Source organism: Coregonus clupeaformis, chromosome 20 (assembly GCF_020615455.1).
Source record: "Coregonus clupeaformis isolate EN_2021a chromosome 20, ASM2061545v1, whole genome shotgun sequence".
Classification (NCBI taxonomy): Eukaryota; Metazoa; Chordata; class Actinopteri; order Salmoniformes; family Salmonidae; genus Coregonus; species Coregonus clupeaformis.
The window spans coordinates 48,941,671-48,956,013 of record NC_059211.1 but is presented as its reverse complement, the minus strand read 5'-3'; the positions used below and the strand labels follow the sequence as shown (position 1 = coordinate 48,956,013).

Sequence of the window (14,343 nt, the reverse complement as noted above, 5' to 3'; positions counted from 1 at the left end):
CTAAGGGGGCCCCATAAAATTATATTTAGTATTTTCCTGAATTATGTTTTCTCAGTAAACAAATTCCAGGTTTGGGATTGTTTTTTTGTTGTTGTTTTTTTACTCTCAGTATTACAATTATTCATAGACAAACAATTAAAATGGATGTTCTGAGTCCATGTCAATACTTAAAGGCCCAATGCAGCCGTTTTTATATCAATATCACTAATTTCTGGGTAACAATTAAGTACCTTACTGTAATAGATTTCCATTAAAATTGGCAAAAAATAACTTTATAGGAAAAAAATTAATCTCAAGCAAGAATTTTGCTAGGACTGTCTGGGAGTGGTCTGAGTTGGGAGGGGAAAACTGAAAACTAGCTGTTATTTTTTGTTATTGGTCTATTAACCAGTTTACCGCATGGTCATGTCACCATGGAAAGCCAAAGCTCCCGCCCATGCAAACCTGCTGATTAGAAGGTCCTGTGTAGATTGTATTTTCAACCAGCAACTATGAGGAAATAACACTGATCATGTTTTTCACACTTTTACAGTGTAAGTTTAATCAGATGTTGTACAATATGTTATAAAACACAGGAAAAACGTAACTTTGACTGCACTGGGCCTTTAAACACACCAGACAATGTAAAAAAAATAAAGAAAATACAAAATATGATTTTGAGAGTAATTCCACTTTAATCGCGCATCTTGCAAGAGAGGCATTTGTAGGTCTAGGATGTTTCTGCTGTGGCCTACTGCTGCAGAACATGTCATGGCAGAGTTTGCAAAACAATCACCACCCAATTGATACAAATAATCATTATATAGTTCTGTCACGTAATACTACTTTGCAGTTAACATTTCACTGAGAAGGTTTTTTGGAAAAGTCTTTCTTCGGTCTACCCATAAGACGGTTATCATTAGCATCGCTAACTGGCTGCATACAGAGTGATAGACAAACGCAGGCACCAAACAGACAGACGGCAATATTGCTGGAAATTAATTGGCAGATATTGTGTTACGTTTGGGTTTTTAAGCCAATAGTGGCTAACCAGGGGTGATATAATGTCAATGTGGCTTTAATTGGATAGTAGCCGGGAGCTTTATGTTTATGACAGTTTGCATGGAATATGATAAAATGCATGTACTTTCAGAATTGATTGGCGAGCTGCTCATAGGTGGGCTGCGAGCTCGCGATATACCTGTTGGAGACCCCTGGCCTGGAGGTAGACTACATGTGCTAACATATCAACATAGCCTTCAAAAGAATGTTAGTTCTTTCCTGCTGTCACTTTCAAAACTCTTCATTTGTAATGCTGGCTGGTAGGGCTATGTATGTGCCTAATAATTGCTTTCTATGACTATGCTATTTCAAAAAAGCCAAGATGAAGTGGACAGGAAAAATTATGAATCTACAGTATGTATCAGCCAGAAAACAGGGTGGGAGTAGGTGGTTAGTGGTGGGTGGAAAGCGAGGGTGCCAGTACTGCCAACAGCCAAAAGGACATATTCTCCCACAGCATCTTCCCCCCTTTCTTTCTCAATAAAGAAAAGTGCTCTGTGTGTTGCTTATTATGTGCATTAAGTGTTTAGCCTTGTCAGAGCCTCAGTGCTGCATGGTCTCTGATGCAGTGACCGTGGCGTTGCCCTGTACGGTACTCTCCCTTTAAGAAAGAGCAGCAGCTGCCACACACTGTCTGTGATGACGTAGTTGGAAGCGGCACTGAGGTTTGACGTCACACACACACTCGTCGCTCACACACGCTTATACACACACACACACACCATATGCACACACACGCCACACTCACAGCGCAAGAGCTGACACACCTTCCACAGGGAGACCACTCAGGTGGAGAGAGAAAGTGAGAGAGAGAGAGAGGTGGGAAGACAGGGAGTGGGAGTGAACGAGAGAGACAGATGGCCTCAAATGAGAAGCCAGAGCCCCCTCCTGTAACTCAGCCACTTCCTCCCTTCTTCCTCCTTTCTTGCCCCATCTCTCCCCCTCTCTCTCTCTCTCTCTCTACATGGAGTCTTCTCCAGCCGGCCATGATTTGATTCAACATGAAGAGGAACAAACCCCAAGCGGAGGATGAGGTAAATAAATAATATTAACAAAGACATGATATGAAGGCAGAACAAAAAAGGCCATGACCCCTTTTGTTCTAATGAGAGGAAACACATGACATGATTAAATAAAAAAGGTCTAGCACAATATGTAGAGCATATCATGTGTCATGCCCTCTTACACATCAAGTATCCTTTGAGAAAATATGCTCATTAAGGAATATCAGTCCATTATGGATCTTGTCAAATTTCAGAAGATCAAACATTGAGAAGATCAACTGAGGAATCACTACAGTTACAGCACTAAGACTCAAAGTAAGCAGACTGGGGGACTAAGCTACAACAACTCCATTCACAGCTATAGGCCATTGATATCTGTATAAAAAGGTGCTACTAACTGAAGCATTGACTAAGCAGTTAGCAGAGCTACCAGCATGTCCCACAGACTTACACTGCATCTGAGAGCTGGTCTGGAGCTTTCTCCTCCGCAGGACAGGAGAGAACACCCAGGTTCTCCCTGCAAGCTGACAGCACATCCCCACAGAGAGATGGGAGAGACCAGAGAGGGCAGAGGAGAGAGGAGTGAAAGGGATGGAGGGACAGAAAAATGACACAAAGATGGAACATGGAGGGAAATTAAAGGTTAAGTATTGAGGTGATAGAAGAGATGATTGCTGGTTTGACTGTGTTTTGGTGAAGGGTGATGAAATTAAATGTGAATCAGCCATGATGATGAATAGGTCTGGTGCATTCCTTCACTATCTCACCCCCCCCTGAACGAGTGTGCTCACATACTCCCTTAAAAGACCTTCACTTGAAAAACTAGAAAAAAGCGTCAATAGTACTGTTTGTCCGTTTTGAGACGCCGTTGCCAGTATACACTTCCTCAAAATAGTCAGAATTAATCTAATAACTCAAGAAATCTCTCATAGATTTTTACGTTTTTGCCGAAGAGATATTAGTTGCGCAATTGTACATCTAACTAAGATGTTTGTTGCAGTATTTTTAAATTAAAGAATTTGCATGAAAACGAGTCGTCTCTCATAGAATGACAACAGACTTTATTGAAGAATCCCTACTGTTGACCAATCACCGACGAAGGAGCGTAGACTTTGTCTCTGAACTTCGACTTGCCTCCAGAAAAATATTTGTGTGCCCGAACAGCCGGAAATACCCTCACCGAAGTCCAAAACTAACAAAAACGTCACAAAATGTCGTCATAATATATGCACAAACTCTACCGAACTGTTTCGGCTGGGAAGCATGCGGACGCCTTGAGGCTCCGTCACAGCGAGAGGGTGAGAGAAGAGAGTGTGAAAGACAGAGAAAGGGAGGTGGTGACTGCCAGGGTTGGGCGGTATCCAGATTTTCATATCGTCATACGGTCTTTCTCTCAACCCAGGATTTACGTAATTATCGGCTTAGTACACAAGGGGGCGCCAAAAAATGCATAAAATACCATTGGGCGTCTGTTACCAGAAAGTAATAGCGAATTTCCATGGAGGCTGGTTGCTAAATATGCTAACAAGCGCAAACCAAAATAAACAAATTGCAAAGACAGTCAATCCAGCTCATAAAGTTATACATATATAGGTAGGAGCTACCGAATGTCATTTTTGGTGAGTTTGGACATTTACAAGCGAATATGAACGAGAGACATTGTGCAAATGAAAAATGTTTTGATGCATGCTTGTCTGAAGGAAGAACAATACTTGCTCTGAAGCAGCATGTGTACACGCTGTGTCTGTGTCGAGTCTGGAGTCGCTAGGGCAATGGGCCTGTCTGCTCTGCGAAGATCGGGGAGGAGCAGACGGGCCGAGAACGGAGAGGAGAAAAAACGCAAGGAAATCAAAAGATAGCAGTGGCAGCTGTACAGATAAGTCATCCAAAGGGCTTTGACTTCTCAAACAGAAAGCTTACGCAATTATCTTTAAGCAAAACATTAGGAAATGTAGCTGGCTAACTTCTTTCTATAATAAACATTAGAAAGATGATGGCCATGCATTATTTCTGCAAGAAAAGACCTTGCTTTTTCATTGTAAGCTCATTTCCTTGTGTGGCTGCCAGCCAAATAGCATTGAACTTCTGTTGTCATCTAATTAAAATTAAGCTATTTTCTGCCGAATGTGTCGCACTAATGTATTTTCTTTGAAGGAAAACTATAGTTGCATGTCCCTGATCACTCTATTGAAGTAAAGAAACACTTGACTTTCAATATAAAATGCAACCCCTGTCAATATACAGCTGTACTCCCGCCTTCTCCCGTTGTGCTATTTACAAACAAACACGTGACTGGCTCAACTGTTCTGGGGAACTTTGGTAAGCTTCATAATGTTAAATAATGTGACAAGTGAAATGAAGAATGAGATCTGCTTTATCTCCTATTGCACAAGTTGACTGCAGGTATTTACTTAAAAAGTAGCTACGAATATTAACATCTATTGAAAAACTTCAAAAGAAATGGTTTCAATGGTATTGACGGTATTGAAAAAACCATCCTGTGTCTATTTCCAAATGCCCCAGTATACGGTATATATGGTATACCGCCCAAGCCTAGTGACTGCTGATGATACATTCATAATTCAGGCTGTAGCCACTTAACAGGGGCTTGTGAAGCGCTCCTCGGCCATCTTTCCTGCTCTGACTAGAACAATCACTTAAGCCCTCTCTCCAAGAGCTCTCAGAGTAATGTCCGCTCTGTCTCGTAGGACTGGTGCAATATCCCATGAATTGTTTTGGAAGAGTCATCTCTGCTTTTACCAGTCAGGTAGCTTAGTGGTTAAGAGCGTTGTGCCAGTAACCGAAAGGTCGCTGGTTCTAATCCCCGAGCCGACTAGGTGAAAATTCTGCCGATGTGCCCTTGAGCAAGGCACTTAACCCTAATTGCTCTGGATAAGAGCGTCTGCTAAATGACTAAAATGTAAATGTAAATAATAATCTGTTTATTCTACCCAGAAGACAATCATCTGTTTATGCTGTCTACTAGTATTGGCTTCGTATTCATACGACATATGAAGTGACATGGCCATATTGTACAACCTCATTGTATACTACAGCCATTTAGAAGCACTCTACAAATAAAATAATGTTCCATTAAAATGTGAAATGACCTAATCTGTGTCTGTTGGCTAAATGTAAATGACGACAGGTGCATACAGAGGCAGGGGTGATATAGTCTCTATTTTCTATGTCTCCTGACCTGAGCTACTGCACATGAAGAGAGAGGCAGAGTAGGTGAAATGGTCATCAGACAACTGAGAGCTCCTAAACAGACAGACAGACCTATTGACCCTCAGGGCCACAGACAGACCTACTGGGCCACAGTGTGAGGTGTTTGATTGCAGGAGAGACTGTCCACCAGTCAAAGGAATGCCAGAGGAGCCTTCCCATTCCAGCCTTCTCATCCCTTATCACCAGAGACTCATCCATAAATACATGGCTCTGGTTCTGAAATCTGTCGTAGAACCTAACATATGGAATTGTTTTAAGATGTTCATACCAAGGATAATTTAGCTATTTGATTTAGAATTTTAGGACCCCTTAAGGTATAAAAAAATATATATATAACAATTATTTGATGAAACATTGAATTTGGCCTTGCTGCTATTAGCCCATAGAAACGCATTGAATAACAGCTTCATACATGGATAAACAGATAGTAAAAATTTTTTATCAAAAGGAAGTTTGTTCTAAAGTGTCTGTCCTATTTTTATCTGAGAGATAGATATTTTGTTTTTTGTTTAGGGGCATGTATTTAACCCCTTATTTTAAGCACTAAACTATCTCCATATTTACTTCCATTCATTTTTTTAACTAGTACCTGGCTACCTTTAGACTAGCTTTGTGAGGAATGCAGGCATCCTAGAGCAACACGTGAGAGACTCACCTTTCCATGGAAGGGTCATATTAGTGTGTAGGCCAAATCGTTAGAGTGCTGCAGACGTTTTCGTGAGAAGACCGATTTTCGGGATGTCTCATGGTCTGACAAACACCGCTCTAGCTCTGCCACCTTTCACCGCAGATGCAAAAAACAGATATCTCTAGCTTAAACTGATGGATTTTGATGGGGATAAAAAAAAAATGCTAATTAGATTTCCACGGGGGCGAAGACATCAACTCTAGGGTTAACCCTTAACCCTCTACAGACTCACCCTCTCTGCCCCCCCTGTAGCTCAGTTGGTAGAGCATGGCGCTTGCAACGCCAGGGTTGTGGGTTCGTTTCCCACGGGGGGCCAGTATGAAAAATGTATGCACTCACTAACTGTAAGTCGCTCTGGATAAGAGTGTCTGCTAAAATAAAAAAAATAAAAAAATAAAGTCCAACTGTCAATGCTTCTGTAGAAAGGCATCCAACTCAGACTCACACACACATACCTTCCCATGACCCAACACTAATAACACACACTCTGACCAGCTGCATTACGGGTGGCAATGAGGAGTTACACACATGGGCAAACAATATATGACAAATCAAAAATGGAAATGATGGCCAATGGAGATTATGTAAGCTATCTGTGTCTAGTTTACCATCTGCTGTTGTCTGTATCATGTTAGTGCAGTATGCCTGCTGACTGACAAACCTAGAAGCTATTTAGTAGCTAGGATACTGTAGTATTTAGCTATTTACCATGTTGTAAGCCTACAAAATGTTTTAAACCGTTTTCTGTTGTGTGCCCTAAGGAATACGACCCAGGTGTGTGTGTGTGTGTGAGTGTGTGTGTGCTGAGCCAATGAAAGCACAGCTTACAAAGTAGATGTCTGTGATTGGCACGTCATCCTCGTCGTCCTGGGAGGCTTGGCTGGTGCATCCGGACCCAGACACTGTGCTGCCCCGGCGGTCCCGCTCAGCCTCCACCACCACCACTTTGGGACTGGCAGCAGCCTCTGGGCCAGGGGCCTCAGCAGAGGCTTCAGCAGGGGCCCCAGGGGCTGGGGGAGAGGAGGAGGAGGGTGGGGCAGCAGCAGGAGCCTCGGCTACCTCTGGTACCTCACTGAGAGAAGAGACAGACGCACACCTGCTCATACACAACCACAGACGTGATACGACATACTGTACACACCTGCTCTCTAACACACACTCACACGTACACACCTGCTCTCTAACACACACTCACACCTGCTCTCGCTACTCGCTCTCTCTCTCTCACGCACAGGATAGAATAGCTGTACAGACAAATTATCAGGGACACTTCCGATTAAGCCCTTCTAATGAACAAGAACCAGCCCAGACAGGCAGAGCTGAGGCTGAACAACTAGAACAGAAGGAACAGGCTCCAGGGTGGTTTGAGAAGACGGCACTAACCAAGACTTACAGTACCAGATGGCATGGTGCCGCGCCACCACAATCCCTCTATTGTCCAGGCCCAGATCATTGACTATTAGGAACGACTTAAGCTTATCCCAGATTGCTTTCTCAGCCTTGTGTGTTTAGAGTTCACGCTGAAAAACCTGGAGCCTGGCGTTCCTAAAGAGCAATGACAGCATCTCAGACTCCGAGACGGACCTGATTGGCTGGGAAGAAGTATTTAATGGGGGGACTTGGTGTTGTGGTTGCCATGCAGCCATGGACCTTGCACTCTTTCTACCTCTCTCTCTCTCTCTCTTTTTCTCACCTCCCACTCTCTCCCCCAGAAGGGGAGTCTCTGAGGCTGCTTTGAGGAGCCGGGTCTCCAGATGGCTAATTCCCCAGTATCCCGTCGCCCTGCCGGCCCCCTTCACCCTTCCCCTTCTACCCCATCCAGCCCCCTGAGGCCATTTGTCTGGCCCTGTCTCAGCCTCTCAGCCCAAGCCTTAGCCCCAGACCCTCTAACCTAGTTCCACTGCCTGGCCGCTCCATGACTTTCCCAATGCACTCCTGTCTGTCTGTCTCACCCTTTTACAGTAATTGGTGTCACCCTATTACCCTGTGCCTCTCACCCTACTCCACTCTCTTAACCTAATTAGATTGCTGCTCCAGAGAACATCCGTAGGCAGTGCTTATCTGTCCATAATAAGGGATTTAACAGCATCGCAACAGCCCACAACCACAATAACCAAATGGGACTTAGAGTAAGGTGTAAGGTGGGGATTTAATATCACCGCCACCCTATCAACCAAATGGGAGCATGGCTGCCCCACTTCCCAGAGTGGAGTGTTAGCTAACCAAGGTGTTATCCTGTCGCAGGTGAGACGTTTTCAATGTATGGCTCTGGTGTCAGGGAGTGTGTTGGATGCTGGGTGTGCCGTTCAGTAGAGTTGAGCCTGCCTTTTCAGGGCTTTGTGTGATAAATCTTGGTCTATGTAGAGTAAGGTTGAGGCTGTGTACCTGGTCTCTGGAGAGGGCTGTGGGGCCGTGATGGTGGGCTCGCTGTCGTGTCTCTTCACCTCCACCTCCACCGTGATGGTCTGCTGCTCCTCCTCAAGCACCTCCTCCTGAGTCCTACACACAAACATGCGTAATGTAAGTACACACGCAAACATACATACAGTGAGCTCCAAAAGTTTTGTGAAAGTGACAAATGGTTTGTTGTTTTGGATCTTTACTCCAGCACTTTGGATTTGAAATGAGACAATGACTATGAGGTTAAAGTGCAGACCATCAGCTTTAACACACACATACACAGGGAATACAACTGAGCGACAGGAAGGGTGGTCACGCACATAAAAACGCAGACCAACAGGCAGATCTGACACACCCTAGCGTAGTAGCCTTCCTCACTGGTCAGAGACAGAATGACTAGCACTGTAAGAACTACCAAGTCTTTTATACAACGGAATAAGTTGTGCATTCATACAGGCCATGCAGGGTAGTGTTCTTACCTCCCGTCATGACTGACAGACTGGGTGTGCCTCCTGCAGAGAAACAGACAGACAGAGAGACCACTGTAAGTTAATGGTGTTATAAGCCAGGGTGGGGTACATAAAATAGGCTCTATAGCTTTGACAGTTCAACACAACCAGTTATTGTTAGTTATTCAGTCATGAACATGGTATAACCATTATATTATACATCTTGACTTGTTTTCTTCTTCTTGTTTTTTATTTTCTTCTCATGAAAAGGACATGCTCCACATGTGTCATGAATACATGCTCCATAAATAGGACATTGTGTCCATAGCTGTACCTTCTCTCAGAGCTGTTGTTCTGGTACCTGTAGCGTGGGTGCTCTGCTCCAGCGTCTGAGGGAGACCTCTCTGGGATGGACAGAGAGGTGGTGGAGGAGAGCGTTGTGGCGATGGAGGCTGTGGTCGCCTCCTCAAATGACGGAGGGGTGCAGGGGAGGAGGTCTGGTCGCCCTGAGAGAAAGAGAGAGGGAGAGAGAGAGCGAGAGAGAGAGAATCAGAACAGGTTGTCAAAACACCTGCATCCAGTCTCCGTTAACAGCTAGGATAAAATGATAGCGCTGTGTGAAGGTGGAGTGTGTGAATGTGACGGTGGGGGTGTTTGCATGATCTAGTACCCCCTACCCTCGTCCTCCAGTGTGGGGAAGCTGCGTGCTCCTCTCAGGTCGTAGATGTTGTCATCTCTCTCCGAGGGCAGCTGGCTGGCTGACCAGGCGGCCCCGGGGCCAGTGTACTTAGGCACCGTCAGGCCCACACGGCCCTTCTTAATGGGAGAAGACTTCAAGGCTGGGGAACACACACAGAGGAATAACATCACTTACATCTTCTTATTACCAAAGGGAACACTGTACTAAGTGTGTGTTTGAGTGTTCAATATCTTCTATCTTTTCTAATCCCTCCCAGTACAAAATACATAAGAGGATTTGCAGTTCAAGTGAAAAAGTACATCCATTCAAAAGACATCAAGTTAAAAGCCAACAGCAACCTTCAAGCATAACAATAAGTGAATTTAGCAGGTCATTTTCTCAGACAGCTTGAGGCAGTGGAAGCGGTGTGTCTGTCAGTCTGACTGACTGGTAGTCTAGTCTAGTCTGGTCAGGTCTACTCACAGGAGCTCTTCTTGAACACAGTGCTGCTCATAAATTTGAAGAACCTGTCTGCATAGAAGCCTGGCCGATGGACTGATACGGTGTCCTGAGAGAGAGAGAGAGAGAGAGAGAGAGAGAGAGAGAGAGAGAGAGAGAGAGAGAGAGAGAGAGAGAGAGAGAGAGAGAGAGAGAGAGAGAGAGAGAGAGAGAGAGAGAGAGAGAGAGAGAGAGAGAGAGAGAGAGAGAGAGAGAGAGAGAGAGAGAGAGAGAGAGAGAGAGAGAGAGAGAGAGAGAGAGAGAGAGAGAGAGAGAGAGAGAGAGAGAGAGAGAGAGAGAGAGAGAGAAAGAAAGAAAGAAAGATGGAGAGAGGCAGAGAAAAGGGTATGAGGAGAGAAAGACAAAGCGAACGAGAGAGAGGTAGAGAGAGCGAGAGAGAGAGAGATAGAGGGAGAGTATGAATCCTCTCTCTCTAGAGTAGGCCAGAAGAAAACAACACTTCCTCATCCCATCCTATTATTCAGAGGTAGACAATGAGAGCATCACTGCAGCTGAATAAATCCCGATGTGCGTATGTGTTAGATGTGTTAACCCTGAGAACATTCAGTCATTATGCTGGTTTCACAACACGTCACAGAGACAGGGTGAGAACCTAAGGTGATGTACACCAGGCTTGTTAGACAAGAGAGGGTGAGGGAGAAATAAGCAAGAAAGAAAGAAAGAAAGAAAGAAAGAAAGAAAGAAAGAAAGAAAGAGAGAGAGAGAGAGAGAGAGAGAGAGAGAGAGAGAGAGAGAGAGAGAGAGAGAGAGAGAGAGAGAGAGAGAGAGAGAGAGAGAGAGAGAGAGAGAGAGAGAGTGAGAGAGAGTGAGTGAGAGACTGTCGTTCTATATTAGGAGCATCCTGAAGCTGATGTCTGAGAGGAAAGGGGGGAGTCTGAGGTGTTTGAGGTCACAGCCACAGGATATGTTAGTGATGGAGATGTGGAGAGGGGGAAAGAGGAAGAGATGAGGAGGGGGCTCTTACTGAGTACATGTGTATTGGACAGATTCAATTAGGAGGCTACACACACACTACTTAGACAAATGGCCAGAAGGACCTGCACTGATACACAAGGCCAAACACACACAAAGGGCTACCCTGCTTCTCCACAATAGCTCAACCTGTCTGTATTTATTTTTTATTTTACCTTTATTTAACTAGGCAAGTCAGTTAAGAACAAATTATTATTTACAATGACGGCCTATACTGGCCAAACCCGGACGACGCTGGGCCAATTGTGCGCCGCCCTATGGGACTCCCGATCACGGCCGGTTGTGATACAGCCTGGGGGTCTGTATTGACGCCTCAAGCACTGTGATGCAGTGCCTTAGACCGCTGCGCCACTCGGGAGGCCGTATAGCTGTGACTTCATCAATAAATGCATGAGGGAAAAGAACGGCAGTTACCACACGTCTGGGTATAGCGTACTCCCAGACAGAGAGAGGGGGGAATAGACAAACGCTGGCTTGGTGTTCAATGATTAAAACACACACAACTGGTTACACAGCTGTCTGCCTGGGAAGGGCTGGAGTAAGGAAGGCTGTCTGTCCATAAAAAGGACTAGGGGCCAGGAGTTTTTCCTCAACACATGACCTGAGCAGGAACAACTCTGGGCTCTACTCGTAGGTCACATGATCAGGAAACCCTTGACCCCTAAACATAACCAAAGAAAACCTCAACCAGTCACAAGACTTGGCAATAGAATAACTCATAAGAAGAAAACATAGTATGACATAACCCATAAGCCAGAGAAGAAACGGATATTAGAAATGATTATGTTCATAAAGAGATCAGATATGATTACAGAGCCCACCCAGACTGTAATAGGAAATACAAATAAAGAAGGATTATATAATGAACGTGAAACTCACCCCATCGTGAACCATAGCTTTCCATGTGTGCTCCAGTTTCTTTATTAGCCTGGAACCGTAAAGAAATAACACTCAAACGTTTGGTATTAAAGTCACAGAGACAAATATAAAAAGCGTCAGCCATCCATGCTACAGGCTGTTGTTTTATACACTGATGGAGGCTGAATATGTTGTTCATCTTATGAAGCTGGGAGGCTGGTTCTACATGACAGAGAGGGACTGAATGAGTTCTAATTTATACTGAACAAAAATATAAACACAACATGCAACAATTCCAAAGATTTTACTGAGTTACAGTTCATATAAGGAAATCAGTCAATTGAAACGTATTCATTAGGCCCAAATCTATGGATTTCACATAACTGTGAATACAGATATGCATCGCTTAATCACAGATACCTTAAAAAGAAAGGTAGGGGCGTGGATCAGAAAACCAGTCAGTATCTCGTGTGACCACCATTTGCCTCATGCAGCGTGACACATCTCCTTCGCATAGAGTTGATCAGGCTGTTGATTGTGGCCTGTGGAATGTTGTCCCACTCCTCTTCAATGGCTGTGCAAAGTTGCTGGATATTGGCGGGAACTGGAACAGGCTGTCGTACACATTGATCCAGAGCATCCCAAACATGCTCAATGGGTGACATGTCTGGTGAGTATGCAGGCCATGGAAGAACTGGGACATTTTCAGTTTCCAGGAATTGTGTACAGATCCTTGCGACATGGGGCTGTGCAGTATCATGCTGAAACATGAGGTGATGGCGGCAGATGACTGGCACGACAGTGGGCCTCAGGATCTCGTCACGGTATCTCTGTGCATTCAAATTGCCATCAATAAAATGCAATTGTGTTCGTTGTCTGTAGCTTATGCCTTCCCATACCATAACCCCACCACCACCACCATGGGGCACTCTGTTCACAACATTGACATCAGCAAACTGCTCACCCACACAACAACATACACGTGGTCTGCGGTTGTGAGGCCGGTTGGATGCACTGCCGAATTCTCTAAAACGACATTGGAGGCGGCTTATGGTAGAGAAATGAACATTCAGTTATCTGGCAACAACCCTGGTGGACATTCCTGCAGTCAGCATGCCAATTTCACGCTCCCTCAAAACTTGGATTGTGCTGTGTGACAAAACTGCACATTTTAGAGTTGTCTTTTATTGTCCCCAGCACAAGGTGCACCTGTGTAATGATCAGGCTGTTTAATCAGCTTCTTGCTATGCCACACCTGTCAGGTGGATGGATTATCTTGGCAAAGGAGAAATGCTCACTAACAGGAATGTAAACAAATTTGTGCACAACATTTGAGAGAAATAAGCTTTTTGTGCGTATGGAACATTTCTGGGATCTTTTATTTCCGCTCATGCAACATGGGACAAACACTTTACATGTTGAGTTTATATTTTTGTTCAGTGTAGTTACCTGGGTCACATTCATTAGGCCCCAAACTGAAGTAAATAGAGGGACTATCTGAACTTCTCCAATAAGAAACATTAGTTTTCGTTTCCATTCCAAAAAGTTTTGCTACAGTGTGCCCTAATGAACACAACTCTGTATAATTTATATGATGTATGGGTACCTGTATGACTGAATGATGTATGATTATTACCTGTAGGATTGCAGGATGTCTATGATTCCGATGTAGAGGAGTAGACGCTCTCCTTTCCCATTGACTGCTGGGATGCCTCCCATCCTACAGAGACAAACATGAAGAGATGGAGTGAGATAAAAAAAGTGACACTGACAAACAGAGAGATTTACAAGGAGACAGCAAGCGACACTCAAACACACCCCACCCAGCCTGTCACACGTCTCATTCACTCACGTGTCGTCTGTGTCGATAGACTCGCCGCAGGCAGCCCCTCCCTGGATAGACTCCATGGCAGTGGAGTAGAGGGCCTTCTGGGCCACGGGCCTCTTCTCATCCTTCTCGCCTCCCTCCATCTGCTGCTCCCGCTCTGCCTGGTCGATGTTATGGACCCCCAGCAGCAAGCTGTAGTCCATGATCTTAAAGCTCTCCAGCACCTGGCAACATACACAGAGATATGGGTCATAGTTATGCGACTGAGCCAGGTCTATCAACCCTATGAACAGGTCCACCCGTCAACGGGGTCCTTCTCAATGATCTTTTCTTTTGCAGTTCAGGGCATTAAAAAGTTAACCTGTACTGCAGTGCCATATAAAACATTTGCTTTACAGTGGATGACGTAACCGCACAGTCAGGGGCATATTTCAGAAATGTATTTAATTATGAACTTGCTGCTTGGCGTCAAAGAGAGTTTGTCATATTAACGATGGACATGTATGGAACTGTCTATTTAGTAGGCCTAAACTTGTCTGTTGTCTTCGTGAAAATATTTTAAATAGTTCCTCTTACTTTTGTTAAATTGAAAACCAGACTGGTTTATGAAATTACATTACATACAGGAATGATGATATTACTTTTGACTTCATGTACCAGGCATACTCTCAATT

At 44.5% G+C, this 14,343-nt stretch overlaps 1 protein-coding gene across 5 annotated transcripts in view; it reads right to left on the bottom strand.

The window, feature by feature from the left end:
• LOC121533582 (phosphatidylinositol 4-phosphate 5-kinase type-1 gamma) overlaps window positions 1-14,343 on the bottom strand; it is a 79,164-nt gene that overhangs the window by 5,590 nt on the left and 59,231 nt on the right. For 2 of the 5 annotated variants that reach the window (XM_041839658.2, XM_041839657.2), the window contains exons 8-16: window positions 13,694-13,893; window positions 13,478-13,561; window positions 11,863-11,911; window positions 9,976-10,060; window positions 9,491-9,652; window positions 9,148-9,319; window positions 8,844-8,876; window positions 8,350-8,463; window positions 6,793-7,036 (exon numbers count right to left, since the gene is read on the bottom strand). In XM_041839658.2, the coding sequence (XP_041695592.2) occupies window positions 6,793-7,036; window positions 8,350-8,463; window positions 8,844-8,876; window positions 9,148-9,319; window positions 9,491-9,652; window positions 9,976-10,060; window positions 11,863-11,911; window positions 13,478-13,561; window positions 13,694-13,893 (1,143 nt within the window). The other 3 variants (XM_041839656.2, XM_041839655.2, XM_041839654.2) reach the window with 3 other exon arrangements.